The sequence below is a fragment of the Camarhynchus parvulus genome, chromosome 18 (assembly GCF_901933205.1).
Source record: "Camarhynchus parvulus chromosome 18, STF_HiC, whole genome shotgun sequence".
Lineage (NCBI taxonomy): Eukaryota > Metazoa > Chordata > Aves > Passeriformes > Thraupidae > Camarhynchus > Camarhynchus parvulus.
Window position 1 is genome coordinate 1,976,100 of NC_044588.1, and position 27,295 is coordinate 2,003,394.

Sequence of the window (27,295 nt, forward strand, 5' to 3'; positions counted from 1 at the left end):
TGGCCTAAATGCACATTTTTATGATCCCAGGGGTGTGCATTCAGCATCTCCCTGGCTGGGGTGGCTTTCCTGGGACAGCCAAAGCCACTGCTTTGTTAGTATTGAGGTGTCCTTTGCTGGTTTATCTGGAAAAAAACAGCTACAGCATGAAGGCGCTGGACATCCCCAATTTCCCACATAGGAGTTGTGCTGTAGTGCCCAGGGGCAGCAATTTGTTGTGGTTTGGATCACAGCAACAGCCCACCTAACAGCACACAGTGCAGATGGGAACCCTCTGTGTCACTATTTGAACATTGGGAAGAATTTCCTGAGTAGGTGATTAAACATTGGGCCGGTTGGAGTCACCTTCCCTAGGGGTGTTTGGGGAAGGACTGGGCTTGGCTCTCGGCGCCGCGGGCTGGGTGACACGGTGGTGTTGGCCATAGGTTGGACGGGATGATCTCGGAGGTCTTTTGCACCCTCACTATTCTGTGATCCCGGGGTGCTCCGGGTGCCCCGGACTGTCTCTCAGCGCTCGCTGCGGTCACGGCCGGCCCGGGGGAGCCGCCGCCTCCCGCCCGCGCCCTCAGGGGGGGCCGCCGCCCCGCGCAGCCGCCGCTCGCGGCAGGTCCCTCGCGAGCCGCCGTAGCGCGCCCGCCGCGTTCCGTGAGGGGAGCCCGGGCAGCCCAGGCCGCAGCGGCGCCGCCGCCGCCGCCCCGCCCGATGTGAGCGGCCCCGGGCCGGGGGCAGCGAGCGCGGCCATGAAGAAGGACGTGCGGATCCTGCTGGTGGGAGAACGTGAGTGCCGAGGCGGGAGGGCCGGGGAAGGATGGGGGCCGCCGGCTGTCACATCGCCCCGGTGCTGCGAGGCTCAGCCCGGCCCGGGCAGGGAGCCCGGGGCAGCGGCGGCCCCGCGGGGCGGGCAGGGGTCGGGGTGGGCCCGCCGTGACCGCTCGGAGCGCGGCCTGGAGCCCCTCGGCTCCTGCTCCGGGCGCCAGCACGGCCGGCACCTGGTGGAATTGTGCAGCTTGGGTGTCCCTGGAGATGACACCGGGGTGAAATTCTTGCCCGGTGTTTGGCCACGGCCGATCTAAACTTTTGCTTTTGCTTTTCTTTTTCTTTTTTTTTTTTCTTTTTTTTTTAATTTTTCTTTTTTGCCCGTGTGGAAATCACACTTGCACGTTTCCCATTTACTGACTTTGGAAATCAGTGGCCTGATGTGCTCCCAGTGGTTCTAGGTCGGCTGTTGTGGGTTTGTGGCCAGGACAGGGCCGGAGAGTCCAGATCCCTTTTTTTGCTTTTAACTTTCTGTGTGACCTTGGATAAACAGCACACACGAAGGTTCATGCCAGAGGTACTGTGGGTCTGGATTCCTTCACCTTTTCTTAAAATTGTGTCCTGAAGTTCACGCTTAGGAACCCAAATAATTGACAAGGCTCCCAGAGGCTCAGCTTCGCATCGGTATAAATAGCAGAGAGGAGGTTCTGTTAGTTTGCAAAGAGAGCTTAAGTTCCTCGAGGGGAAAGAATACAGAGTAATTACCAAGGGTTATTAGTTAAATTACCTAGTTATGCTAAGAATGTGGTACTGCTAACAAAGCTTTCCTGAGGACTGAATGCCCCATATATATTTATAGTGCAGTTTTTACAGTTGTTTTATGGTGCAGGTTGGCTCTGTCTGTACTGCATAGAAAGGCTCTCTGTGACTCTTCTAGAGAGGAATCTTGAGGGAGCTGTCACTGTGCAGAAAGAGCTAACTCATTAAGATTGTATTTGCTTAGTTTTGCATGACTGTGTTTGGGAATTGGTGCCTTTGAATACACAGTTTAATTCCTCTTTAAAATACATGCCTGATTTACCTCATTGTCTTTGGCAAGGCTGTGTTTTGGGCTGGCTGTGTGCAGTGGTTTCAGCACAGGTGTAACAGGTACTTTGTTTGGCATCAAGGTTCACAGTGTGTCCAAACGGGAATATTAAAGATACAGGTTTCTTAAATACAGCAGTGTGTACTACTTGGCACACATCAGAGATTGGGAGCATTGTTATGTTACACTTCTATTTGACTTTAGTGAGGAGGAGGGACAGATTTGTTTTGCAAATTGGTAAAACTTGTCAGTTACAGTGCCAGTCCTGCTTTGTGTATGTGTCTCATGTATATTTATCAGTCTGAAACCACAAGTTAGTCCAGACCATATAACACTTTTTAATGGTAACAGCAGAAAACAAGTTCAGAATCTGAAATATGCCAAGAACTCTTTATTGTAAGCCTGTTCCAAAACTCAGCCTTTTCCATTCCCAGTGGTCCACAGTTTAGGTTTAAGTTGGTTTAGTCCTCATATGCACCAGTAATTTTCAGAATATGTTCAGTGTGTTATGCAGCATGACATAAAAGACTTATATGTGAGGAAAAGGACAATTATCATAAAGTGCTGTGCTGCTTTCCTTCATCCCAGTCAGCTGATACTGTTTAAGCTGTTATTTCTAAGACTATGAACAGATTGGGAAAGGCAGAGGGTTGACCTAGATTTGAACAAAATAACCCAGATCTCTACACTAGAACCTATGGATTTTCATGAAACCCAAGGACACTAGAAAGTGTATCAAGAGCTTCTAGATACTGAACGTTTACTCTCCAGCAATACTGATCTTATATTTTCCGTCATGAGAAGTGGGTTTCTATATCTGCAAAACCATTTTGCCACTGTTTGAAGTTAGAACTGTCTTTGTCAGGTGCAAAACACATTTTCACTATTTTCACTATTTTCACTAATTAGTAACTTTACTTACCTATAAGAAAAGTAGTCATCTTTTTTCCCTGTGGAAGTAGGAGAGCTTCTGAAGCTCTTTCGATTCTGTCAGGATAAGAGTTAAGGTGGAGTTGATGCAGGAGGATGCCTGGCAGTTTAAGTTAGGATTTGAGCTCAGTTGAGTATCTTTGATGGAAACACAACTGCACTGCTGTTGGGAAACCTGCAACCTGCTGCTCTGCAGGGAGCACCACTGGGGAAAAGTTTACAGCTGTTCTCTGTAAGGAAAACTGAAATCTTCCTCCTTAGAACAGCTTTTCTTTGCTTTTCATAATTCTTTTACAACTACTTTTCATCATGGTAAGTTGAAGAGAAGGTTTTATTTCTGGATGTCAGAACATGTTACGGTACCAAAAATAGACCTAGATAAGTTGAGTGTACTCTGACTGGATCATCAGTTCAGTAACACCAATTCTTGCACAAAATCAGCCAGTGGTACAATCACACATCTTCATCTTCCAGATTCAGAATTCTATAGAGTTACATAGGGGAATACAGTGATATCAGCTGCACACCTTCTGTCCCCTGGTGACATTTTCTGTTGGTTTCAGCAGGAGCAGTGACACAGGCTCTGACTGCTGGTGAGCAGTGCCTTGCCTGGTAAGGGGGGCTGGTACATCCAGGCTGAAATTGAGTTTTGCTTGAATTGAGAGGTGTTGGAAATAGACAGTCCCAGGGGATATTTGAATATGAACATTTTGGTTTTTAAGAAATGTTTCAAAACCAAATAAAGCAGTAATAGTCCTACAAGACTTTTAGAGGGCCAGAAAATCCACAGATGAGAGGGTTTAGAGAGAGTGGAATCCTGAGAGAAGTTACCAACTCTTGGTTTTAAATGGTCACGTTAGAGCTTGTCAAAACAAGCAACTCAGTTGTGATATCAGAAATCTGAACTTGGCAGGTAAACAAAGTCATTTATTTGATTGAATGGTGTTGGGTACTGAAGCTGAGATTATCATCTTGGATTGAGAAAACTGTGACTTTAGAAGGGTTGGTAGTTTGGGGTATTTTTCACTTTTAGTGGGGGACAGCTCATTTGTATCAAAGGGATTAAGTTCTTGCACTTTTAAAGTAGTCAAAGTACTGCAGACTTGGTTCCTGTCCTCTTGTCCAGCTCTCTTCCTTGGGATTTTAGGACTTAAGTGCAGTTATCATCTCAAGAGTTCTATAAAAACAGTTAATTTCTACATGCTTTTCTCTGTGTTCTTTGTTTGTATTTCTGAGATTGTATTAAAGTATTTCTGGTTTGTTTTGATACTTGAAATGTTCTATATTAAGGTTAAAACCTGGCAATTCTTCTATGTATGGCAGAGCAGAATTCACTTCCCTTCTGGAGGAAATACAGAAGTGGGAGATGGAGCCCAAGTTTCTGCAAAAAAAGAATGATGAGAAAATTGCTGTTATCCATATTTCATATGATTAAACAATAGCTTAAAAGATTTTAATGTGGTGAATTGGAAAATGATGTTTTTAAAATCTTCCCATTTTAAGATGGGGTACAACTGTTAAGTGTAACAAAACAAATTATCTAATATCTGTTTTTAATGCTTTTGCAGCCAGAGTTGGGAAGACATCACTAATTATGTCTCTTGTCAGTGAGGAATTCCCAGAAGAGGTAGAGCACTTTTATTTGTTTTCTAAGTTTTATTTCTATCCTGTCATATACCAAGTTAATAGACTCTGCTCTAAAGTAATGTTTAAAAACAAAGTTTAAAATGGCAAAAATTACTTCAGGAAGAGTGATGTAGGTTAATTTAAATCTATCTCTGCATGAAGATGTGAAATTTAAGTTTTATCTAAGTTCCTTCCTTATTGTTCACGTTGTTAATTAAGCTAATTGTTTTATATGTGATGAATGGTAGGTTTTTTAAGGAGCTGTAATTGGTCCAGATTGTCAGCATATTTCAACATGAGAGACACATAAATGGGAAGGTGCTGAAAGAGACAAGACCATCAATTATTTTTTGGGGGGGGTGTTGCCTTTAAAGAGCAATTAGAATGCAAAATAATAGAGAATGAGGAATTAAAAGTCACATTGTATAACTTAGCCATTTTTTGTGACTAAGCAAGACATTGCCTTTACTTCTGTCTTTGAAGAATGCTTTATTGACTCTTGAAGTAAAAACTGCAGAAAAAGCTACTTCTACATATTATTCCTTTGAAAAAGTAGCACATAGTTTTCTTTATACCATAAAAAGAATCACAGCTACTGCAAATAGTTAAGCTTTTTACATATAAACATGAATGTTTATTTCTTCTGATCACAGGTCTTAAAATAGACATCATGTGCTGCTCTTTGAATCTACTCTGCTCAGAGTTGAATGCAAATCAGTAGCTTACCACAGTTCAGGAGTCAAGATTGGATTGTAAACATAACTGAATTTTGTTAACATAATAGAATTTACTTCCTAACCTTGCAGTTAAAAAGGAGATCCAGTTCCTTTGCTAGGTTGTTTCTTATTGTACTTAGTGAGTCGTAGTCTCCTGTTCACATCTCACTTCTTCCTGCAGTATAACCTAGAATATTTAATTAAATCTGTGTGTAAAGAAAAAACATAATTTATGTATAACATGAGATTTTCCTGAAATTACAGAAAAAAACTTTTGTAAAATTTCTGCATCCTATAAAAGCTGCTGAAAGAGACCTGCCCAGTTCCTCAGGCCAGTCAGGCAGATCAGAGCAACATTATGGGGTCTAACAGGCACTTCAGGCTTGGAAATAGTCTTTAATGTAGGGTGTTATCAGTAATCACTCTTGAGGAAGATCTGAGCAGAGCCTGAAGCTTTACAAAGAGACATTCTTGTGGTGATTGACTTTTCTTTTTCCCTTGTTTTACTAAAAGTAAAGTGTCATGAAAGTTCAGTGTCAACAGGTGAAAGGCAATAAATAGATGTGCAGAAGATTTTCATTAAAACTAGGTTTAATTTGATTGTTCCCAAATATGGATTAGTGTTCTTTGGAAAAAAGGGCTATCAGAATTTACAGCATTTTTCAGAATTAGCTTTTTCTAGCATCATGTTTTGCTTTGCAGGATTTCCTAGATTTAATGTTTAGCACTGTCAGAAGCAAGGACGTTGTGAGGTTACAATTGTGTAAAAATTGAGATTTGTATTTTGTCTGTCATGCTTGTTTAGGTGCTGGATAGAGTGGGCTTGAGTTTTTTAGAAGTATTCATTGAATGTATCCTTAACAGCATTGCTTTTCTGCAAAGCATGCAGGAAGTTCTGTGTGCAGTAACTAGACAGGTAGAGAATGAGAAGGTAGCAGTGACTTTCAGTACTTTTAAAAAAAGAAAACCAAACAAATAAAACCCAAAAGTACTCGAATACCTGAACAACTAATAGTAGTTGCACTGTTTAAAGCTGACTAAATGGCAGTTTTATTATAGTGTATGGTTTTTTTCACCATCTGGATTATCTTGAAAGGTTCTTTCTTGGTGTTCCTTTCAACCCCAGGTTCCACCCCGAGCTGAAGAAATCACCATTCCAGCTGATGTCACTCCTGAAAGAGTGCCAACCCACATAGTGGATTATTCAGGTAGGGGCTGCTCAGTACCCTCACTGATGTGGTGTGGAATTGTTTGTCTGTCTCAACAGCCCCTGTCACAGGCAGACAGGTCTGGGACCAGAGCTACAGGTGGGAGAAGCCTGGAGTAAAGTAGAAACTTTCTGAATTTCTAAGTTAGGACATCTCATGATTTTTTTGGGTCAGTTTACTCTTTTGTATTTTTTTCTTGTATTTTAATCTTATTACTGAATAGATAAATAGATTCACTGTGAAGGTTCATGTGCTATCATAAATCTGTGCAAGTGTTGCACAGCTGCAAAAACCCTTCTGCTATTTCCAGTGCAAGCCAAGAGTTAGGCCACATTAGCAGGTGCCTTCCTGTCTTCTCTGTTCCATCAGTGCTGAGGAAATATCTCTGATGTGTCTAACCACCTGGAAAAAGTAATCATTTTTGTTGTTGGACTTGATCTTAAATTTATGTGGAGTTTTTCTTTCCATTTAATGAATTTTTCATAGATTCAGCTAATAGAAGCTTGGTATCACTATAAAAATCATCACCACTTTAATAAAATCAACATGTATGATATTCTGATGTAAAAGTTTACATTATAGAAGGAAGAGGCTGTTGAGAAATGTAGAAGGATGCAAACTATGACTTGTTCCAAAGAGAACCTCTCTACAAATATAATTATTCCTCTTCAAAATAGCTGTAAAAAATTGATGTGCAACAGACTGTTTCTGTCTTACAAATTAATGGACCAATTTAATTATTGTTTTGGAAGGAGCACTCATTAGAGTATTTTATAAAAAGAAGTTTAAATAACAAGGCTTTGACAAAGGTACCTCATGAGCATTTTGAAATACCCAAGTTCAGTTTCAGAAGTTTTTGTTTTTATTTTGTTTGAAAAAAATTTATTATTAATGAATAACTTCTTCTATCAAATGCAGAAGCAGAGCAAAGTGATGAGCAGCTTTATCATGAAATATCACAGGTAAGTGTATTTTAGTGTTTGCTAGAAACTGCTTTCAGAAAAAGTCTTTTCCTTCGAAGTTCTCTGCATTAGATGGGCTTCAGCTTGAATTGAAGGAAAAAACCTTTCTTGCTTGGCATTTTCTGTTTTGTTTTGTGACTTGTGCTACAGGAAATCTTAAAGAAAGTAGGTACTGGCACTGTGTTGGTGAATTGAGCTTAAGCTTTGTCCTTCCAAGTTCAAGGACAGAACCAAAATATCCTTTGATCAGCAAGCCAGTTTTGTATAAATAATTCTATCCTGAAAAGATCCATTTTGCTGCTTTCTGTCACATGGTACTAATGCATGTATGAATAGCACAGGCTTCTTGGTGACTTCGTCATCCCTTCTGATTCCTATTTTCAGTTTTTTCTGAGCACCTTTGCACATTTTCTGCACAGTCTGTCATGGTGTTGTGTTCCATTTCTGGCATTTAGTTTGGTGCTTCAGTGGAGGCTGCCTGTTATGACTCTTCAGTTTGGATTTCCTGGTGGCACAGGTCTCTGCAGGCACAAGCTGTGACTGTCACGCTGCAAGACAGGCTTTTTGGCACTTCTCGCCATATAAATTCTTTGTTTTAATCTTGTTGGTCAGGCTCCAAGTAGTTTAAACAAGCCAGGAAGAGAGTTGTATAGTGAGTTTACTCTGATGTTGTTTTGTATGGTCTTTAATTGTCTGTGTTGCTCAGGGGTTTCTGAGCAGTGGAATTCCATGCCTTTCCTTTCTCTTCATTTCAGGCAAATGTGATTTGTATAGTCTATGCTGTTAACAACAAGAATTCTATTGATAAGGTACAGTAACACATTTTATCCCCTTATTGAGATGTAACTTGTGCACTGTTAATTGATGTCAAGCTGAAATCTGGATTAGACATTTGAAATGCCTGAGATGGAGTTTGAGATCAGTTGTTAAGAGAATGAACAGATGTGGGTTTGCTTCTGCTCCATTTCCACATATGAGTTTTTAGTCATTTCACTTGTCTGAGAACGTTGCTCATGAATCAGCTCCAATTTTTGTTTCCTTCTTTGTGGGTCAGTATGTGCCTTTTTGGGAAAGAAGCAGTAGCAGTTGTAGTGAAACTTGTGCACAGTTCAGTCACACTTAATTTGAATATGTATTTTTCATGTCTGTTTTTAATCCCACTTTAGGTAACGAGTCGATGGATTCCTCTCATCAATGAAAGGACAGACAAAGATAGCAGGTGCTTAAGTAAAGATGAGAAGTGTGAATTAGGCTGCGCATCGATGGGTGTCAATGCAGTGTTGAGGATGTTAATTGTTTAAGACAATCAAATACTAAACTTAAAGTTTGTATAAGAAGTCCAAGAAGTGAGAGATCTGAAGTATGTAGGTCTGTTTCATGTGCCAGCAATGTTATTTATTTTGAATTTCATGGGCAGCTTTTACCAGGTGTGTTTATATTTGCTATGGTATAACTGGCTTTGGCTCTACAGTCTGCATAGCTTTTCTGCTGATGCTGGTTTGGGTAATAGCAATGGGATTAGTTAGCATTGTATGTAAATGTGTGGGTTTTGTAGAATCAACAAGAAGTACATTTCTGTCTAAGTGTATATCAAAACACTTTATTTAAACTGCTGCCATTTAGTTTTGCCCATTGCCTCCAGTGGCATTTAATTACATCATGAAAATAATACCGTGCTTTCTGGTGGGACATAAAATGCTAAATGAAGATACATATTTTTATCCATCTGTCTATAAAGCTCTTAATATTGTTTTGTTTTTAGGCTTCCTCTTATATTAGTTGGAAACAAGTCTGATCTAGTGGAGTACAGCAGTATGGAAACTATCCTTCCCATTATGAATCAATATACAGAAATAGAAACTTGTGTAGAGGTATGCAAGACTTTCTGAAGTTAAAGAAAGTAACAGAGAATACATTCTTGCCTAGCATGTATGGTAACTTTATAGTAGAAAAAGGGATTATGGGTTTTTTTCCCAACTAAATGTTTCAAACATGAGTAATTATAATAGTGATTCAGAATTGATTTAATGTGTAGATATGTCTCTTTTTTTTTTTTTTTTTCTCCAAAGCAGATACTGCTTTTTGATTTCTGTTCTTGGTATGACAGCAGATTGTAGTGAAACCTCATTTGTGAATTAATTGAGCAGGTACAGGGGCTGGTCTTTTTTCCAGACCAGCCCTGTACCGACAGGAGGGGCTTAAGTCTTTAAAAATTTGATGCTTACTTAAATTTCAGAAGAAATTGCCAAATAGTCAAGAAACTAGCTAATCAATGTGAGGATTTCTCTTTCAGTGTTCAGCCAAAAACTTGAAGAATATATCTGAGCTATTTTATTATGCACAGAAAGCTGTTCTACATCCTACAGGTCCTCTTTATTGCCCAGAGGAGAAAGAGGTATTTATCCATAGATTCTCAGAGCAAATAATTTGGGGGGAGTGAATCACTTTCCTGGTTGTTCCTTTTCAGTGGATTTTGCATCTCTTAGTCTGTTCTGCTACCAGCACCCCACCCCTAAATGTCAGGCATTGCATCCCAGAACCACTGGGGCTGTTTTGTGATGTATGAACCTGGCCTGTCTTTCCTCTTCCTTCAAAGCAGTGAGGACAGTTTTTTGTTGCTTGTGTGAACTGCTGGGTAAAATGAGAAGCTTTGCTCATGGCTTTGAGCCAAATGTAATGTGACCCAAATTATGTCTTCAATTCAGTTCTCCTTTAGGTGTACATTTCACAGGAACTCCATTTATTTCAGGGAAAACACTCTAGACTTGGCCTGATCTAAGAGAATTTTTTTTTTCTGAGAATCTTGGGAAACTTTGGCAAAAGGGGTGAGAAACAAGTGATGAGTCTGGTTTTTAGGGATCAGGTTGTTAGCTGAGGATATTATGAAGGAGTATTTTATTTTTTTAAATTTTCTGGGCAAGTATAAATAGAATCTCCAATTGTATCCATTTAGTATTGGGAAGTAGGAAAGTTGCTTCAGCTGTAAATACTTTGTTAAGTAGAGAATCAGAGAATAACCCTGTTTTGATTTCTTCCATCAGAATCATCTATATGAGTTAGTAATGTTGTGATAAAATTGTTGTGCTGAAATCTTTTTGGTTTTCCAAAACCAATGTCTATGCAATCTGTGTGACCTCTGTGAAGAGAAGAGTCCATCATCACGGTAGTTGTTGGGAGAGAATTACCAGTGTCTGTTTTCCTTCACTTGGAAGGTATCCTAGCAGTTCTTTTGTCCTAGAGATAGTCCATATGCTCGATGCTTTGCCTGGTAGATGAATGAGCCATGTGAAGGTTTTCAGTATTTGATGTTTGACATGAGCTGGCTGTAGTTCTAGACCTATTTAGTTTTGCAAAGCACTGGGACTTTAAGGTGATTTTTTTTTCCCCACCAGAAAATGTTTTGGGGGGAAAAAAAAACCCAGTTTATTTAGTTGTTTCTCAAAGTTTTCTGTAGCAATAAGACTGAATTTAGAGAGCTGAGTTTTATTTTTTTAATAACAGTAGTGCCACCTTCAGCTTGTGAAGAGCTTGAGATTTTTCTAATAATGGAATAGAAAAACATTTAATGTGGAATAATTGTTTTAAATTTATGGATATAAATTTGCTAAATCAATTTTTTATTTCCTCTTGCTTTTTACTTTTGTGTACATGTGAATGAATGTCTCTGTTCTGAAACTGTAAATGAAGACTAGTGTGTGTTTCCATGTGATTGAGCTGCCTGGTGTCCTTCAGTGTAATCTTTTTATATTCAAGCCTAGAAAGATACTGAACTTCCTTTTATTCCTTAGATGAAACCTGCCTGTATTAAAGCACTGACTCGCATTTTTAGAATTTCTGATCAAGATAATGATGGTACTCTCAATGATGCAGAGCTCAACTTCTTTCAGGTACCTCTCTTGCTTACCTTTCCACCATGCTTGAAGGTGCTATGTAATGCTATATATATGCTGTATAATTCTAGAAAACAAATGATTGATTGGTTTTGAATAAATAATAGAAATGTGAACTGTAAGGGAATCAGGCCTAAATACTTGGTCTCAAGTGCAGCATAGAAGAATGGATTTGTACAAACAGAAATGAAATTATTTTTATTTCGAACCATTGCTCAAATTTGAGTTCAAGACCAAAATTTTAAAAAATCTATTAATGTACTTAAAAATGAAATGCAGTTTTTATGCCTTTATTTCCACTAAGAGATTGTGTTGTCCTTAACCAGCTTATCAGAATTTTTAAGGCTGTATTTCATACAGGACATGCTGTTTGGCCAGCTCAGTAGCCAGTGGTCCTAACATGCTGTTTTTGGGTTTTGTGTTAGAGAATTTGTTTTAATACACCACTGGCACCTCAAGCTTTGGAAGACGTAAAGAATGTAGTCAGGAAAAACCTAAGTGATGGAGTTGCAGATAATGGATTGACATTAAAAGGTGAGTCTTACTTAACTCTTAAAAAATGTTTATTTATACAGTTGATCATCACTGTTACATGAAAAAGGTGGTCTTTTGGAATATGATCTCTGTCTTGATTTTCAGACTGCAAGAGCTGAGCTTGCTAAACAGTGATATCTTGGTGTTCTTTAAGCCCTGGGAAATGCCAAACAAAAATCCTATCCAGTTATTTTGATACAAGAAAACTCAAAGCACTCTTCCATTAAATCCCCCTCCGGGCTCCTCCAGGCTAAAGCTTTCTGGTTTAAACTATTGAAAATACTGGGTTTATTTTCATACAGCTCTAAAATGCTGGTACTGGAAAAAGCAAGCAACAACAGAAAACCAAGGGGATTGTTTGAAGGAAATGGTTCCTTGGAGAACACTTTTACAAATACCATGATTTCTGAATGTTCAGTCTGTGTGAGTAATGCGGTACTATCACCCAGGAGGTTTAAAATCGTAATGTGTATTTTGAGCTTTTTTTGTTTCCATATCTGATACTGATTGTATTGAAAACACTTGTAGCAGGTAGAGCACTTCAGGACCTTAAGATTTCACCATTTTTTATTTTTAGGTTTTCTTTTTCTACACACACTTTTCATTCAACGAGGAAGGCATGAGACAACCTGGACTGTTTTGCGTCGCTTTGGCTACGACGATGACTTAGAGCTCACACCAGAGTACCTGTTCCCTCCGTAGGTACCACTTCAGCCTCCTGAGCTTGAGTTCAGGCTCTGCTGCTCCTGCTCTGGCAGGAGGAGAGGGTTATTCCACTGTGTTTATTTAACGCAGTGTTACCTCCCTTACTTAATGACCACCCAGCCAAAACCTTCAGGTGGCTGAGCACAAAGGAAGAACTCCCTTGTGCCAAATCATCTCCTCCTCTTCTCTTCTCTTCTCTTCTCTTCTCTTCTCTTCTCTTCTCTTCTCTTCTCTTCTCTTCTCTTCTCTTCTCTTCTCTTCTCTTCTCTTCTCTTCTCTTCTCTTCTCTTCTCTTCTCTTCTCTTCTCTTCTCTTCTCTTCTCTTCTCTTCTCTTCTCTTCTTCATAAAAAAGGTGGCAGAAGAGATTCTTAGTATCAAACTGGAACATAAATTTGAACAGTTGATTACTGTATGTGATTAATTGTATTATTATTGTTATTAAATTCTAAAAGATTTGTCAGTATTTTCATAGCATTTGAGACCTATTGAAAATCCCCAAATTAAAAAGAGATTGACCAATTCTGTGGCTTCTATTAAAAAATGTAATTGCATCATTTTTTTGTTAAAAAACCCCAAACCCCAAAGTGCAAAAACAAAGCAAACCAACAAAAATGTGATTACTGTACAGCTATATATCATATAAAGGCATTCACTCATCATTTTAGAATTCCTAATAAAAAGTATGTGCTTTGATCTATGTGAAGATAAATTAAAGTTAAGAGCCAAGTCAGATACTAAATGTTAAAATTCATAAAGTATATATTTTGAGTTTTAATGTTCTGTATTTCGTAAATAATGCTTCTTGTATCTGTTTTTGTTTTCAATGAACAGCCTAAAAATTCCCCCTGACTGCACAACAGAACTAAATCATCATGCCTACTTGTTTCTTCAAAGTATTTTTGATAAACATGATTTGGTAAGCATTTAATTTGAGAGTGTGTGTGTGTATGTGTCTTTATACTTACAAGCCTTGGTTTGTCAGGAGTTTTGCTAACAAAAACATGTTTTTAACATGATGTCATTTTATTCAGAAACTGGCTTCAGCTTAACCTACTGCTGAAGAACTAACCTGCTGCTTATGATTGTCTGCAAGGAGAGTTGGCAGTTATAGCTGTAGTACCAAATAGAATCAGAACTAACCTGCTGCTTATGATTGTCTGCAAGGAGAGTTGGCAGTTATAGCTGTAGTACCAAATTGTTTTTAACTAGCTCATACATTTAACCTTATTAAAAACAAGGAAAGAACAATGATTAAAAAGAAATAAGCTTGGTTTCTTGAATCTTGCAAGTGTACAGCAAGAAAATGCCAGTTTAGAATAGACACTAATTAAATTATGTCTGATACCGTATTTTGTTTCAGGATAGAGATTGTGCTTTATCTCCTGATGAATTGAAAGACTTGTTCAAAGTCTTCCCTTACATGCCATGGGGACCTGATGTGAACAACACAGTTTGTACAAATGAAAGAGGATGGATCACATACCAAGGGTTTCTCTCGCAGTGGACGTAAGTGTGATACAGGACATTTTTAGTTGGGAACTTTGGGTACGATCATGTGTTTGTAGATTCCTCTTAAAAACTATTGGAAAGAGCAGAAGTTTTATAGTTGAAAATTGATCCAAGCAGTCAAGTTTTTATATCCATCCAGTGGCCTGATCTTCAGACTGCTATTATAACCCGTTCAGGATTTGGCCAGTATTTACTGCTAACAATGAAGAAGTGTCTCTTCAAAATGTGGAAATCCCTATGATTCCTGTTGAAATGTTACTGCTGTTGTTCTACCCCTTAGAGATGATTTGAAAAATGGTGCTCAATAATAAGGGGTTTTTTTCCCAATTTAAAATACAGAAAATGAGAAAAATGTTATTTGGGGAGATAAGAAAATACAGTGTGGGTTGACAGGCCTCTGCAAGTACTGCCTTTGTAGAGTTCTGGTGACCAGTAAGACTGGTTATCACCTCCTACTCTAAGAGACTTTTGTCCTTCAGTACTGCATAGTGCCAGGAATATTTCTATCATGTCAATCTGGAGATAGGAGTTAAGGATTGTTTCAGTACTATAAAGAATTGGTACCTCAGATGGTGACAATTGAAAATTTTTTTTGTCCCCTTTGCCAGACTAACCACATACCTGGATGTGCAGCGTTGCTTGGAGTACCTGGGTTATTTAGGGTACTCCATACTTGCAGAGCAAGAATCTCAAGCATCAGCAATTACAGGTAATAAAAATTTGATACAACACAGAAATTTAAATTTAGAAATATACTAGAGAGTAAATTGTTTGATGGTTCATCTATTTTCATTTACTCTCTTTTACTTTCTGCTCAAGTGAAACCTTTAATATTTTTGAAAGATTGTTTTGTGTGCATTTTCATGTTTTCACATGCATTTATATCTTGTGAAAAATATTTGTGTTTTTCCAAAAGTGACAAGAGATAAAAAGATAGACCTCCAGAAAAAACAGACTCAGCGCAATGTCTTCCGATGCAATGTTGTTGGAATGAAAGGCTGTGGGAAAAGTGGAGTTCTTCAAGCTCTTCTTGGAAGAAATCTAATAGTAAGAAACATATTGCCTGTATTCACCTATATATGCTCTGGAGTTAAGATTAGACAGCAGAAGTGATTGATCTTAGAGCTTTAATGGTTATTACTCAGTTTGCAGAGTTCTTTGAGGAAATACAGAATTACTAAGGAGGAGTTTGGTTTTTTTTTTTTGTTTTATGCTATTTTGGCAGTGGCTATTGCATGCAATAATGATTTGTACATCATAGATTATAGCTATGCATTTCCTTGCAAAAAACCCCAAAGATAACTATAATTTTAATTCATTAATAAATGGAGTAAACCAGCTGTTCAAATCTAACTTAAAGGGAAAAGTTGCTGTGGTCTAACATGAAATTCTGCCTTTTCAGAGACAGAGGCAAATACGTGCAGAACACAAATCTTACTATGCCATTAATACAGTCTATGTATATGGACAGGAAAAATACTTGCTGGTAAGGCAGCCTCATTCTTGTTTGCCTAAGACTGATTAATGTTAAAATTCTGTGAATTATTCAGAGCCCTCTACAACAAACTAGTTTTAATTCTCTGTTCTTAACGTGGATTCCTCCCAATTATTTTTGGTCCCAAATAACTTCTGGGTTTTTTTGTTGATAATTTAGCCAAACCTGGTCAGACCCCTGTTATTTTTGAAACCTTGACCTGGGTTGTACAAAACCTAGTCCATTTATGGTTACACTGCAGGGTATCAAATTATAACATGTGATAAATGATCAGAAGTCAGTCTACCTATTCAGTAAGAAGTATCTGTCACACAGAGTGATTAGAATGGCTAAAATTAGTATTCAGTGGGAGAAATCAGTTCTTTAAGGCTTGTTCCATTCTAGTTCTCCTTTATGATAATATGATCTCTTTCTTTGTTCTCTGCGATCTAGTCCTGCTCTGTGGTTTTCCTCTGTAGGATGAATGCCCATTTCTGTAGGTGTCTAAGCCCTTGTTTTAAAGTAAATATCACTTGTTATGTTGAGGTGGTGATTGCCTGCAGATGTGATGTTAACAGCTCACATATGCTGGCTGCATGGTAAATTCCTACTGTTATTTTTCATTAATTCTGCCTATTGTCAGTCCATTAGTTTGAAGGATACATAAAAATAAGCTATAAAAATTATGAGACAAAATTCCTTTAACTGCATAATAACAAGCTTTCCTCCCTCTGTAACCATCTTTTTTTCCAGCTACATGATGTCAGTGACTCAGACTTTTTAACTGATGCTGAGACCATATGCGATGCTGTCTGCCTGGTATATGATGTCAGTAATCCTAAATCCTTTGAGTACTGTGCCAGGATTTTTAAGGTTTGTAGAGTTTATATTTACAAACCTCTACATTTATATTTCTTCTCATTGACTAAATATTCAGTATCAGTTACCTGACCTATACACTGGTTCTAGTGCTTAAAAGACATTTTATTTCTAAGTGCTGGTTATTTATCAGGATGCCTTAGCAGTGGTGCACTTCTGTTACTCATACAAAGCAAACATCTGCTTTTCTATGTAAACTACTCTGCTTCTAGAAATGCCTGACTTCAGTGGCATGAATATATCTTAATGCTGCTGCAAACAGTGTAATACAGCCTGTTCCAGGTTGAATTTTTCATATACTGTTTCTTTCACTTCTTTTTCTTTAAATTTGCAGCAGCACTTCATGGACAGCAGAATACCATGTTTAGTGGTAGCTGCCAAGTCCGACTTGCATGAAGTTAGACAGGAATATAGTATTTCTCCTGCTGAATTCTGCAGAAAACACAAAATGCCTCCACCCCAAGCCTTTACTTGTAATACTGCTGATGTGCCGAGTAAGGATATCTTTGTAAAACTGACAACTATGGCAATGTATCCGTAAGTACTGGAGCTGTTCTGTTTTCCATGTGCATGGTCACACAGCAGCACTCACTGCATGCCATTGTTAGCCACAGGATGGAACTGCCTCACTGAGCTTTAGCAACAGAGAGACATGAATGGCCTCAGTAGAGTCTTTAAACCATTTCAAATTGAGGAACTAGGCATAGATCCAACACAGACATCAGTCTCAGATATTGTTGCTAAGTTGGAGAATACCCTAGTTCATCCAGCTCATGATGCAAATTCCAACCAACAGGCTTCTGTTTGGTCCATATTGGTGATATAAAAAGTACATAAGTTTTTACATCTTGGTATTTTTGAGAGTGAGTTGTGCTGTAATCCTTGTTGGTAGCTCAGTTTGACAGCTGATTGCAATGGCCCCTTAGTGCACAACAGTTCCGCCAGTGCACTGCTCAAAATATTTTTTGTTTTCAGGGTGTTTATTACTATCTGCTTCAGTTCATTCATCTAATAAATATTATAATTTTAATAGAATTTTTGTGTAAACATCTTTGGACTTCAGGTACAAGATACTTAAACTCAGATTCTTCTTCACTACACAATCTCACTGTTGCTAAACTCACTTTGCATCTCTTTTTTTTGGTGGGTGAAGCTTTTAATATGGTGATGAACTACATAAATATTACAGCAGATGGAGTCTAGTATGACAGCTGACATTTGCTTTAAAATAAATAGAACTAATGTCACTTTCACCCAAAATAATAGGGTATTTTTAATTATTTGAAACTGAATTTACTGAATTACATCTGTAAAGCTGTAGTTTTGGTTTTGGGTTTTGGGTTTGTTTTTTTTTTTTTTACTCTTGTGTTCATTTTGTAGCACTGGAATACTGGGAAACCACTTAAGTGTAGCACTGACCAAATGTCTGTCATATCAATATTCCTGCTTCTCCCTTAGTTTTCAAGCATGTGTGTTTGGTAGGGTGGGAAAAGTAGAGGCAACGCTCACCCTGTAAAGAGTGCATTTGAAGTGGTAGAAAATGTGGCTTCCTTTCCTTTGGAAAAGGGGTGTTATCTATTGCTGTGCAGACATACTCAGAAGCCTTTAAATGATTCCCTTTTATGGGAACTTGTATAAATTCATCAGACATTTTCATTCATGTTTGTGCTTTGCTGTTAAGATCTGTTTATGGTGGTGATGCCAAAATGTCCAAGACATAGAACCTCTAACCTTTAAATTCTGCACAGCTGTAGTTGTACCCTTTCTTCCCCAGTGTATTTTTTTTTCCTCCTCTCCTTACTCATTCAAATGTACCTTTTATTCCTAAATCTCTCTTGGTTGTGGCACAGTCCTAATGTGCACCTGATTTGATGAGCAAGATTTCAACTCCTGTCCTTCTGTGTGTTTTCGCAGCCATGCCCGGTTACGCTGTATGTGCGCCTGCAACAGGTGTACATTTTGCATCTGTCAGAACTTCCTCAACTCAGACTTGCTGCAATCTGTAAAGAACAAACTCTTCACTGCAGTTCTTAACAGGTCCTTAACTTTATTTACTAGGTACCAGGTGTGCTTTTAAAATAAAGGGTGTTTTTGGAATACCAATTGGTAACCTTATATACTGCAGATTTTTCACTCCATATCCACTAAATAGGCCAATATTTTAATAATTGTCATAGAATTATCAAACTTGGTTTAACTTGGAGGTTCTCTTGAGCTTAGTTTAGGCATTTTTGTGAAACATTACCGATTTGGTTGTTGATTCAGGCTCTTTGTGATTGCAGAAATACTGTGCAGGAATTAGGACTGTGTTTTTAGGGAACTGCTAATAGTCATTAAGTAGTGTCTGCAAAGCTGTGTAATGTTTCTCATTTGAGACATTACAGGTTTGTTTAGTATTGATTAGAGGTAGTGCCTAGGTATTTTCATAAAGGCACAGCTTGACTTACAGCAGCACCATGTAATATATGACATGTTTATAATTGCTAATTTGATATTTGGGAGTTCATAGAATTTCTCTGTGTGTGTGTTATGCTTGGTTTACACAAAGAGTGGGCATTGTGTCTTAAAAAATAATCCAGATCTTTAAACATCCAATTCCTCTCTGAATGAAATGCAACATGTAAGTGGTAAATGCTTAAACATTTGCATTTCCAGATACTTTTGGAAAAACAATTGGTAAAGAGAGATAACTGGTTTTCAGCATTGAAAACAGTGCTATAGCTTGTCCTGCAGGCAGTTTTGGACATACAGGATTTACTAACACCTCAGCACTTGTCATCGCACCCCAGCAAATGGGAGTTCAAACCAAACAACTGTTGCAGTGCAATGGTTCCATCCTCCATGGCATTCTTGGAGGCTTAGATGGGAAATGTGTTTATTTGGAGGCCATGGTTGAGGTTTCCTGACATGCTGCTGGTCCATGGATGTTACTACTTGTTACAGGTTTCAGATGTAGCTGCTCCCTGTAAGAGTGTCTGCCTCCTTTTAATGCAAATGACACAAATGTAGGAGGTCTGCTGATACACCCACCTACAGGATTGAGCATTCTACTTATCAAATACCACTTTAATCCAAGATACAAGTGTTAACCACAGAGTGAGAATTCAAGGAAGGGTGAAAAATTCATTAGCTTAGGAAAAGACTGAATGAGTGAGGCTCTTCATGCTGCATCTGTTCTACAGCAGTTATCCCATAGACAGAAATACCTTGAAACAGCAATCTCTGCATATTGTCACTCTAAAACTTCATTGAGCAGTCACTACTAGAAAATCCCAGCTCTTCATTATTGAGGCTGAAATCTCCTCTAACACATCTTCATTTTTTGGAGCTGGTATGGGTTGCTCCATTTGCTGTTGTGATTTTTTTCTCTTTTGTATGGGGTTTTTTGAGTCCTGCATTGGACATTGAACTTCATTCCTCTGAAGTGCTGCCAGGGTCTCAGGGTACTGAAATATTTTATTGAGGTTTGGGATGCTGTCATTCCACACCTTATCATTAGGGAGTCTGTAACAAACATAGGAATCCACTACTGCCTAAAAAGTCTGTAATTCAGGGTGAGGAGAATTCCTCACAGACACTTCCCTCCTGAAAGAACTATTTGCTAGAATCCTCTTGTCTCTCAGTCACTAGGGTTTGTTCCAGGTTTCCAGCATGCTCACTTCATCTCACCAAGTCCCTAACCAAACACCTTGCTGCAGGTTATTTACCTTTCAGCACATGAACTGCTGCATAGCTGCACATATGGTAGGACTGTGATACCTCTAAACAAAAGGAAATAGCTCCCAGTTGTAGGCATGGGAGGGTGAGGTGGATTTCTTGTCTTATAAAAATCATACATCCAGTGATGTGTGGTTAGAGAAAGCATTTGGATCAAGAAGGACTTTCTGATTCAGTTAGTCTCTATAAATTTTCTTACTCTGCCTTCACAAGTGCTTACCATTAGGTCAGCTAGTTGGGCAAAAGTTAGATAACTGATGCGGGAAGGAGGTTTCTAGTGAGTACTTTATTCTCCTGATCCCCTTCTATTCCCTTAGGCTGTGGAAACTTTTCAGGTAAACTGAAATTTTCACACGGACCCCTTCCTGTGTCCTTTGTTGCTAAGTAACCCTTAAACACTGTTACCAAGGCACAACAAAAAATCACATTTGAATATTCCCACTGTAGTAATTAAAGGAAGAACATTGCCTCTGTGCAACTGAGAAACCTGCTCATGCTCCCCTCAGTTTCTCTCTGTGAACAAATTTCAGGTTTTCCCCTGAGGCTTGCAGGCTGTCAGAAAGGCAGGTTGAGCCTGGAGATTGCTGTGTTGGTTTGAACTGCCCAGGGTCACAATTTATTGGTTCTTTGAGGAAGGAGGCACAGCATTCAAAGCACTGGACATGCATGTATGAGACTTGCTAATAGCCTGTAGTATTTTTATAGTTTTAATTTGTTCTTTCCTTTAGGTGTTCACTTGAATTTGGCTGGCTGGCACCTAATCTCTTTTTACTACATTGTTTTACCAAAAGCAGTCATTCTAACCCTTTCTTTAATGATGAGCTTGGATTTTTGGCTTTTTTTTCCCTTGGTTTCAAATCATCCATGTTGCTTTTTGCTTGTACAGTAGTGACATTTTTCTGTCAACTAAGTTAATTTCAAAATAAGATGATCCTAATGCATGAGAATTGAGTTCATCAAGGAGACTTCTCGGAGGATGTTTTTCTTTAAAAGTTTTTAAAACACTGTGGAATTGAAGTGAAATTCTACTTCCACATGAAACCTGGTTGTTTCAGGAATTATTATTAAGGTTTTGGGTTCTGTGACAACCTTCCTTCTGTGAAATTAAAGTTAAGACAGTAAATTATTATTCTGTTTTCCTGTAATAATGGTGAAGTTTTAAGAGTATAACCCAGAATTTACCTTTCACTATGTGCAGTGTACACAGGTTTTTTTTCAAAACTTGCATATTGCCTTTAAATCTAATTGCAGAAATCTGTCTCTACACTTAGGTGTCCCCCAAATTAGGACATTGCTAAATGACATCCCCAAAATTACGTTAGGACATTAGAAATTGCTAATTTATTTTCCTCCTTCTCTAAGCTGTTTGATGCCTCAGACTGCATAGAAATTTCCAAAGCTGTGTCCCTTGATTTCTTTCTAAACAGAGTGTAATGAATTGGCATTCTACATCCATTTTTAGGTTTTGTGGATAATAAGATGCATTTGGAGTTTTTCACATTTTAGATTACTAATGCATGGGGGCAAATTCTAACTGCTGGACTTAGTTTGCAACCTAGGAAAATATGTGCCTGAAGGGAAGCTGCAGCAGCTCGTGCAGGTTATGTGATGCTTTTGGAATTCAGTTGCTTGTATTAATGCTAAGAACCTTTGTCAGAGCAGGCTGCTGCATGACCTTGCTTTGACTTCTGCTGTGAGTAGCCATGTGAGCAGCCTGTTGGCCTCAGCACTGGGCTTTTAAAATGCTTTGGAAGTTGCTGTAGGAATGTTTTTGAAGTCCTGTATTTAAGGATAAACCTTTCCAAACCTGGGAATTATTCTGCTGCTGACCTTGGGAAAAGTGTCAGCGTCAGTGTGTAACTCAGCAGTTTTCTGTGTGTACCCATGGCAGGCATGCTCAGTTAACTTCTTAGCAAGTGTATGTGACAAACTTCTTGTGAGTTGTTAAAGTCTCTTGAAAAAAAACCTGTCCAGATTTCAAAGATCTTAGTCAACAAGTGGCAAGGTATTTGACTCACTGTTAAGGGCAGGTTGAATAAAAATATGCCTTTTTCTTTCCAAAATGTGCATTAAAATCCAAATTTTGTGCCAAAGGCAAAATTTCTAGACTTTCATATATTTGTGGAACTAATTGTATGATTAAGTACACACAGCAGCCTGGAAAGTTTGAAACATCATTCTTATTAATAAGCAAGAGTTTAAAATGCTGCTTCATTTATGGAGTCCTGACTACTACTCTCTGTGTGTATAAGTGCACATCTATTTAGATGTTCTACCCTTGGAGAGAATATTTTTTCTAATTCAGGGTTACTCTCTTACTAACAAGGCAGTAGTAACTTCCACCACTGGTGAAAATTAGTTTCATAAGCACAACTAGACTGAAGTTAAGTTTGAACATTATTTTTTGAAAAGGTAGAATTTTTCAGTGTGTATTGAAAAAGGGTTTTGTGCATTGTAGCCACCCTCATGTCAAAGAACCTGCACTAGAAACAAATATTGATTCTTTTTTATTATCTCAGATTTTGTTTGTTCCTTTAATGGCAGCTAAACAATATTAGAGATTAAAGTTGTAAAAATGGATTTTATGACAGCATAAGGAACACTGAAAGAAGAAAAATTGGATGTTTATGAAGTTGTAAAGCAGTTAGACATCCATAATGTTCTGAATTTCAGTAAGCATTTTGAACTTTGGATTTTCAGGCTGAGACATTCAGAGTAGATTTCCTTGAAGTTGTAAGACGAGTCCCTGTCTCGAATTAGTTCCTTATTTAAATGAAAGAATCTGCTATTGGTAGGCTTAGAAAAGGGATCAAAGCCAATTTAGTCTCCCTTTAGACATTACAAGAGGATTTTACCATGGCTGAGAACATATTAATTGTTTTTAGAAGGATGAAGCGTGCTCAGCAAGTTTCTTGCATACTATTAAATATGGACATGTGCAAAACAAGGCAAATTATAGATAAGAATCAGAAAATCTAGATGTGAGAGATAGTACTTTATGAGGCAATGCAAAAGCATTAATTTGCAATTTAAACATTGATTTACATATTTAAAGGGATGGGGTTTTAAATTGTACAAATAGTTGGGCATTTGAATTAACCAAATTAAACTGGAGACTTGTTAGTTACACAAATACTCATCCAGCAGTAGGACAGGCACTGTGTACTATCCAACAGAGCTTGTCATGTAATCTAGTAAAATCATGTTACCTACAAGTGATTTATGTTACATACACAGATTAGTTTTGTAATTTACATATCTGAAGAAAAGGATTTCACAGCCTTTTACTAAGAAATGACCTCAAACTACCACTGGAGTGATAAAATACAGTCCTTGAGTTCTCAACAGTAGTGGGATCTCATTTTTATGGCTAATGTGCATATGGTGCAGATGTATTGCAGTGTCCTGTGGGACACATGGAAGTTGAGGCTGTGGAGATGGAATGGGAAGAGAAATCCAGTTCATAAACAGGTTTCTTTGTCCTTAAAGCAATGGCATTTAGCGACATGAAATCATACATTTTACTTTGCTTATTAAAAGCACAAACTTGATTTGTTTCTGGTTTTCCCCAAGACTTAAGTTTTTAACAACTGCACAAGAATCAGGGGCTAGGTGGCTATAAATCAGAAACTCTCTGGGCTTTTTGATTTGAGAGGGTTGCTGTTGTTGAGCCATGCAATGAACTGCACTGTGCATGTGTGTGAAAAGGTTAAGAGCCTACCTAGCTGAGGTGGGGGCCATGCTGTTAGCAGACGAGGAGAGCAGGATTATGCAGCAGGTGCACGCCGTCCACTCTGTAGAAGATTCCATCTTCATGGAGTCATCTCTTGGTCCACGTTTGCTTGAAGACAGGTAACAACAGCCAAACCCAGGTGACCTTGCCATTGCCTTTTCCCTGTCTTCCCCTCAGCAAGCCACCTGACATCCAGTTTGCAGAGACTTTGTCAAAACTAGCTGTAGAAAAACTAATGCTTGCAGGAATTCTTGGATTTGGTCTGTTCTATAACCCAGCAAGACATTCTTAAATAAGATCAGGATTTTTTAGACTAAAGAGCAACTGTGTGTTCATCAAAGAGCCTGTTCTTCAGCATGTGGTATGGCAGAACTCTGATTAACTATCTGGCTGTTATGGCTCCTGCAGAAGTCTACTAAAGCATATCCAAAACTGGTTTTGTGTGTTTTGATAGCAAGTAGCAATTCCTGCTCTGTTAAACAGCTTGTGAGCTACAGCTCTGCAGTTCTCACTCTATGAACTCCTGTGTGTGCTTAGGATCTCTGCTCCTTTACTTAACCCTCCTGCAGCTTCACTGAGTAACCCATGGCGATTAACACAGGCTAAAACGTGTAGGCTAGTGAAGTTCTGTTCTATCTCTAAAGCAAACAAACAAAAAGTCAGCTTTACTATTGTTTAGGAACTTCCTGTGCTTTGAATTATGGCATTTATGATAACTTGTCTTAAATGGTAGCTCCTGCTTTCTGGTAAGCTGTCATACTTCAGACTGCTGTTAAGGGTGGCCAGCCTTGCTTACCTGAGCATGTTCACAGACTTCTTGCAATATTTGGGAGAGTTGGGTCATTGCCTGTCTTCACTGCCATGTGAGGTGTGGGTTTTCTGTCATACAGTCACTCCATACTGTCTTTTCTGTTGGTGCCATTGTCACTGCTTGTTTCACTTGCACTCTCTCTTAGCTTTCAGCTTGGTGTTGGATGACTGTTGCTGTTCTTGTGACTACTGGGAAGAAAGGGATTTTAAAATGGTTTGATTCTAGCTTTTGGAAAAATATTACTTGCTACTTGTCAATAAACTTTTTTGGGAGGTAGAATAAGTAGATATTCAACAGGACTGGGAAGTTTTTAATGGAAAAGCAGAAATATTAAACTCAACATTTAGAAAAGAAAGAAAGAAAAAAGGATTTTGCTGGACAGAGTTGTTCTCATTATGGGTTACTAATTATTTGTAGCTATTTTTGTTTTCCTTTCCTGAATGCTTGCTGGTACTCTCAAAGGAGACACCCTGCCCTCTCCACATCCATGAGAAATTATCTGCTCCTGCATTTCTCCTCAGCTGTGTGAGCACTCTGACTTCAGGGAGATTGGATGTGCTCAGGGCGGCAGATCAAATCCTGAGCTTTAAGAAAAGCAAAATGAGTGTAAAGGCTCGTAAGGCTGAATTGTGAGCTGTCTGCCTGTGACAAGTGTAGTGATGAATTTCCAAAAGCAGAGTAGTTTAGCACAAGCTGTCTGGAGTTCCTGTCATGGAATTAACCTGGTTCTGTATGTGTGTTAAATTTCAGGCATGTGACACAAGCGGACCTCAAGAGCTCAACGTTCTGGCTCCGAGCAAGTTTTGGTGCTACTGTGTTTGCAGTTTTGGGTTTTGCCATGTACAAAGCACTACTAAAGCAGCGATGATCTGAGAAGAAGCACATCTGGCCCTACCAAATAAATAAATAAAAAACCACTTTTATGTACATTCTGAATGCTTTAAATTCTGCTAGAAATATTTATATATGCAGAGTTACTTTATTAATATTTGTAATTCATGCTTAAGATTATTTTAAATTATAGCTCCAACTACAGTATTGCATAATGTGTGGAAAAAAGGAATTGCATCTTAACAGCCAGCTAAAATGGCTTAACTTGTAAGGCCAAAAGGGAATTTGTTGTAAATAACATGTACATATTAAAGCAAGTAAGACATTGCTTCCCAAAAACCTATTCAAAATACTGTTCTTAGATGTTCACCATGGTGACATTCTAGTGTATAGGTGAAATTCATTTTCAGTAGAGTAGACTCAACTCAAGGATCATACTTCCTCAAGGATTGCTTATTTATTTCACATTCATCTGAAGTGACTTCATCTTTTTGGACTATAAGCTATAGCAGGCAGAATTTGTGATTTTTGTTCATATTTTTAACCGATGAACAAATTTGCCCCTCTAATCATGTATTTCAGGAAAGAGTCACCTTTGCTGTCCTGGCCTATGATTTTGTATTTTACATGACCAGTGACATATTTAGAATCCGGTCTCTTTTAAGAGGAAAAAAGTAAAACTTTGAAAACTGCCAGATCAACTTCATACACTGTGTGTAACCCGTGTTTTTCATTTTTCACTATGTTGTGTTTTATAACCCTCATGAATCAGATGAGCAAATTTTGTATGTTCTAAACGGTTATAATTTGGAAAGTGTTGCAGTTTAATTTCTCACATCTGTCAGTCATACTCATTGAAGGCTGTGTATAAGAGAAAACTGCAATAGTACACAGTGCCTATTCTACTGTAGTATATTAGTTGCATGGATCACAGTGCATTCTGTAATGGGCTAGAATTACCTATAGACACAGCTTTTTTAACGATCAAGTAAACCAAACATTAAATTCCTCATGACAAACCTATTTTTCCATTGCTGGCCTTTTCAAGTTATTTCAATAAAATAACTGTGTACTGTGTCTGTGTTTGTCTTTTTCTTCTTTTTCTTTACCTTCCTGTGCCCTGAAAGGTGTAGTTTACCAGAACTTTGTCCTTTACATGAATGGATGCTGCTGGTGCTCTCATTTGTTGGAGGTTACATATCTCAGCAGTGCAGTTTCTCTCATGCCTCCATTAGAAGTTTATTTCTGATTTATATCAGAAGACCAAAGTGCCTTCGATGATACTTAAAAGCTGAAATACAAATAGTCAGCTATGAACTTCGAATTTACTGTCAAGGACAAAGACTGGGAGAAAAGACCAAGTAGTTCAGTGGTGTGTAGGAAGCTGTGGGCAGTGAATTGGTTCATATTTTCGTGTTGATTAAAGAGGCTCCAGCAGTGCGGCGTTCCCGGGGGGGCTGTGGGGAGTCCCGGGATGCTCCCGAGGGAATCCCCCGAGGGACCCCAGCCCGCCCGGGACCGGCCGCCAGGGGGCGCTGCCGCCGAGCTCACGGGGCCGCGCTGAGCCCGGGACCGGCGGGAGCGGGAAGCGGCCCCGTTAGCCCGGCCCGGCGGGAGCGGCCGTTCCCGTGAGGAACGAGCGGCCCCGTGAGCCCGGCCCGGCGGGAGCGGCCGTTCCCGTGAGGAACGAGCGGCCCCGTTAGCCCGGCCCGGCGGGAGCGGGTTCTGCCGTCCCCCTGAGGCGCTGCCTGGCCGCCCTCACGGCCCGAGGCGGCCAGCGCAGGTGAGGGACGGAGCGGATCCCCGCTTGCTTATATAAAACAGGTCTTCCCCAGTGGTTTGGGGGCAGGAATTTTCTTAGGGAACAGCGTACAAGTCTTGCTATCCAGCTCTGCTGTAGCCTCATCCAGGCCTGAGGGAGCCCTG

General features: G+C 39.0%; 1 protein-coding gene across 3 annotated transcripts; it reads left to right on the forward strand.

Moving 5' to 3' along the window:
* Nucleotides 1-643: 643 nt before the first annotated feature.
* Nucleotides 644-26,637, forward strand: RHOT1 (ras homolog family member T1). Of its 3 annotated transcripts, XM_030961982.1 has the most exons (21): nt 646-777; nt 4,342-4,400; nt 6,242-6,323; nt 7,242-7,285; nt 8,041-8,094; nt 8,452-8,504; nt 9,048-9,156; nt 9,579-9,680; nt 11,074-11,172; nt 11,601-11,709; nt 12,287-12,407; nt 13,247-13,331; nt 13,776-13,921; nt 14,533-14,633; nt 14,841-14,971; nt 15,327-15,410; nt 16,152-16,271; nt 16,612-16,814; nt 18,192-18,314; nt 23,703-23,846; nt 25,289-26,637. In XM_030961982.1, the coding sequence occupies exons 1-21, from the start codon at nt 741-743 to the stop codon at nt 25,404-25,406; spliced, it is 2,124 nt and encodes a 707-aa protein (XP_030817842.1). In that variant the 5' UTR covers nt 646-740; the 3' UTR covers nt 25,407-26,637. The 3 variants fall into 3 exon arrangements, with proteins under 3 accessions (XP_030817841.1, XP_030817842.1, XP_030817840.1); XM_030961980.1 differs by lacking the exon at nt 23,703-23,846 and having other exon boundaries at nt 25,289-25,814; XM_030961981.1 differs by lacking the exons at nt 18,192-18,314; nt 23,703-23,846 and having other exon boundaries at nt 644-777; nt 25,289-26,446.
* Nucleotides 26,638-27,295: the final 658 nt, after the last annotated feature.